This window comes from Clupea harengus, chromosome 17 (genome assembly GCF_900700415.2).
Source record: "Clupea harengus chromosome 17, Ch_v2.0.2, whole genome shotgun sequence".
NCBI lineage: Eukaryota > Metazoa > Chordata > Actinopteri > Clupeiformes > Clupeidae > Clupea > Clupea harengus.
The window spans coordinates 1,440,554-1,444,339 of NC_045168.1; the positions used below are offsets into that span (position 1 = coordinate 1,440,554).

General features: G+C 41.6%; 1 protein-coding gene across 1 annotated transcript in view; it reads left to right on the top strand.

Annotated features, from left to right (window-relative positions):
* Positions 1–3,112, top strand: part of LOC105890203 (glial cells missing transcription factor 2) — a 3,622-nt gene extending 510 nt beyond the window's left edge. The window contains exons 2-4 of the mRNA XM_031584396.1: positions 186–298; positions 964–1,089; positions 1,947–3,112. Of these exons, the coding sequence (XP_031440256.1) occupies positions 186–298; positions 964–1,089; positions 1,947–2,825 (1,118 nt within the window). The 3' untranslated portion in view covers positions 2,826–3,112. The remainder of the gene's footprint in view (positions 1–185; positions 299–963; positions 1,090–1,946) is intronic.
* The last annotated feature ends 674 nt before the right edge of the window (positions 3,113–3,786 follow it).

Below are 3,786 nucleotides of genomic sequence, written 5' to 3' on the forward strand. Positions count from 1 at the left end.
GCCTCTCAGTGTATTTGCGCAGCACGAACGCAACGCAACAAGTTAGAAAAATCTTGATGATGGATTAATATAATGTTGCCTGTTGTCTGTGCTAATATATACTTAATAATAAAACCCACTCAATAAGTATGGCTCTCTCTAGCTTTTCCAAAGGAGACTTATCTTTCATTCTGGTTGACTTTCAGAGAAACTTTGCCCAAATTGCAACTCAGCATTGGAGCTGGTTCCATGTCGAGGCCACAGCGGTTATCCCGTGACAAACTTCTGGAGGGTAGACGGAAAAGCCATATTTTTCCAGGTGAGACAATGAAAATGAATTTATAGATCAGAATTTTGTATTTTAACCAAAGAGAATGTGGCATAATAAAACACAATGTAACCAACCAATAAACAAAAGTATATATTTTTTTAATTTGAAAAGCAATTCGTTATTTATCACACTAAATACATCCAAGCACTGCAAATGTTTCATTTCATTTTACGTTTAACATAAAACTGTTTTGCAGTTTCATTTTATATACTGACATTCACATAAACAGTGTGATAAACATATGTGACCTTTATTATAATCTTCCATGCAATAGTTTACAACAATTACATAAACTCAGTGTTCCTTATGAAGCATTAAGAACATTTATCAAAGATTGCAAAGTTTTAAATTATAGTTAACAGTTCAAATAGGAAACCACCCACCAGTTTCGTCATTGCCTGAATGCTACTGCAGAGAAAAGGAGTTTCAGATCACTACACACGTCTATGGTTATATTAAACATTTACACAGCAGTTGTTTTAACCCCAGCAATGTGAACCATATTGAACAGAACCATTTTGGGAGCATTTCCTGTGTGTTGCTTCCATTATCCAGTCGATGCTATTATTAACCTAAGACCAAGTCACTGTGAAATGTGGCCTGTATGGATTTCAGTCAGCGGTTAAATCGTATTTTTTGTTTTGCTATTTCAGGCTAAAGGAGTCCATGATCACCCGCGTCCAGAGAGCAAGTCGGAGACGGAGGCGCGCAGGAGCGCAGTGAAGAGGAGGATGTCTTCTCCACACTTCTCACAGAAACGCAGGCTGGTGGAGTCAGAGGTTAGTGTGTGTCTCTTTCTCTCTCTCTCTCTCTCTCATACACACACACACACACACACACACACAAATACACACACATGTATGCACAGGTGGACACAAAATCATTAACATGTGTGCATACAAACACATGTAGACAGAGGCATCTGTTTATGCAAAGATACATACGTTCACATGCATAGATATAGACTTCACAAACCCATCACACACAAATTCATCCACACAGTCACACACATAAACTTGCACTACATTCCGGCACAAAACATATATTTTTCTCTCCATTATTTGAAATTAATGAATTGTAAAGAATTAAATTAAATGCAACATGGTGTATCCAATGAAGTGCCTTACTGAAGAACAATCTATGGTGTATACTTTTTTCGCTAAAATATCTAAGTACTGTATATTTGTATTATCCCTTGTTAAATGATATTCTTATTTTCCATTATAAACATAACATTTTGGATGAGACAAAAGAAAATCTAAAACATAATCTAGTGTGCCCCCCACCTGTCATGGAGCAAAATGTAGTACCTGTTTTCACCCTTGGCATAGGTCAATGTAAAGTAAATAGTATGGTAATCGGTTTCTCCTACTGTAGTTCAATGTCAGCTATTCTCTGCAACATGACTTCTATAGAAAATTTAAATTTAATCATTTGAGATCTGCTAATGGATGCAGTACAGTTTACTACATCAGTGTTAAATTCAAGTTTTGCACATTGCACATGCACATTGAAAATCATCATACAAACTTGATTAACACACATATGTCTCTGAAATCTATCTTTAAGTATTAAACACACAGTGTTTGTGCACACACAGTGTCTCTGACCGCCTTTTATCTTTGTACCATTTTAGACGGGTCGTTATGACATACCCTTCAGCAACCTGCACCAGCTGCCCTGTGTGGACGGATCGGATCGCTTCAACCTCCTGGAGCCCAACTACCCCCTGCAGACGCAGCACTACCCCCCCTTCCAGAACCCGGAGCCCTACAAGTTTGCCTACGACTCCATGCCCGAGCCCCCCTCCTCCCTGCAGAAGGCGGCCAACCCCAGGCTCTACATGACGCGCCCACACTATGACTTCCCTATGCCGCCGGGCTACCGGGGCCCCAGCCCCTACACAGCCCTCTATAAGGACCCTGCCAGCCCGCCGTCGGAAACCGAGCCCAGCAAAACCGGCGCTGGCCTGACTGGGTCGACCCACAGCGCAAGCGCCATTAGCAGTCACGAGCGAGGCTACGACACCTCTGCCAAACTGGGTGGCTGGAAGCAGATTTTGGGCAAGGGGGCGTACGGGGAGAGGGGCGAGTACGGGCAGCTGCCCGCCAACGCCAACCACCACTACTACAACAGTGAGTACCCGTGCAGGTACACGGGACCCGCACCGACCACGCCCGCTGCCCTGCAGACCATCATCACCACCACCACCAAGGTCTCCTACCAGCCCTGCCCCAAGCCCTCCGTCGTAAAGTATGGAGAGAACCTCTACGACGTCAAGGGCATCCCCAACTGCAACGTGATGCTGGATGATGCCGCGCCCACCCCTTACTCCGACCTGAAGATCTCCGAGGACTCGGGCGTCATCAAGTCGGCTCTATCCTACCAGGACACGCTGCCCGCAAAAATCGAGAGGGCGGAAAATTTAGACTCCTTCCGCTACGGCAGCTACTCCACCAACAACTACCCAGAGAGGGTGAGCCACCCATTCAGGTACGACGGTGGGGAGTACTGACTTTGTGAGATATGGAGCAAAAGAGACAAATAGAGGAAAAGAGAAAGAAAGAGAGAGAGAGAGAGTGAGAGAGACGTGTAAAAACAAAGACTGATGATGTAGCTGAATCCACACAAGCCAAAGAACACTTTGACATGAGCAAGTTTGGCTCCCCTTAAACAGGTCTGTAAATACTTTTTGTTATTTATGAACAGTGTCGCAGTGATATAGTGGGATTCTTTTAGTTTAAAAATGAAATAGAAGTCTTGATATATATAGATAGTATTGATGTTTAAAAAACAATATAAATGCAGGTGTTCATAACATTTCTGTAATTTGGAAGTTTAGTTTCTTGAAAGCCAAAGCAACTCTTGTGTTGTGATGGTACAGGAGCACTGTCTATGAACAAATATTTCAAGTTTAAATGTTTGTAAAAATAAAAACATAATGACTATATTGTGTGAAGTGTGTATTTCACCAAATTAATAATTCTATGAAAAGTACATAGTACATGCTATGCTAGCAGCTCATCTGACTTACACAATGTATGTGTAATATTAAAGTCTTCGACTCCATTTGAAAACATGCTATTCTCCTTTCAATACTACAATACCTGAGCCAGAATCAGTGATCATCTATTCAGGTTTGTTTTTGTGACTGCAATCTAACCTTTATATAAATGCCAGTTCTACCTTTAAAATGACTGTGTACTTAAAGGATGGGTCTGTGATTCCAGCAAAAAGTTGTTGCTATTTGAGGTCAACAGCTAATCAAATTTCAGTTTCTTTGAGTGCACACACTGAACAGCTCGAGGACCGTGAGGAGTAATTTGCTGAATTTGATAAAAAAGTATATTGAATTAGAATCGCAGACTGCACCTTTAACTATATAAAAAAAAGTCTTTACTGTGTGTACATATTAGCCACTTTTGTCAAAGAGGAACATCCAAAGTGTGAGTAAACATGTTCGCTCACCCATCACT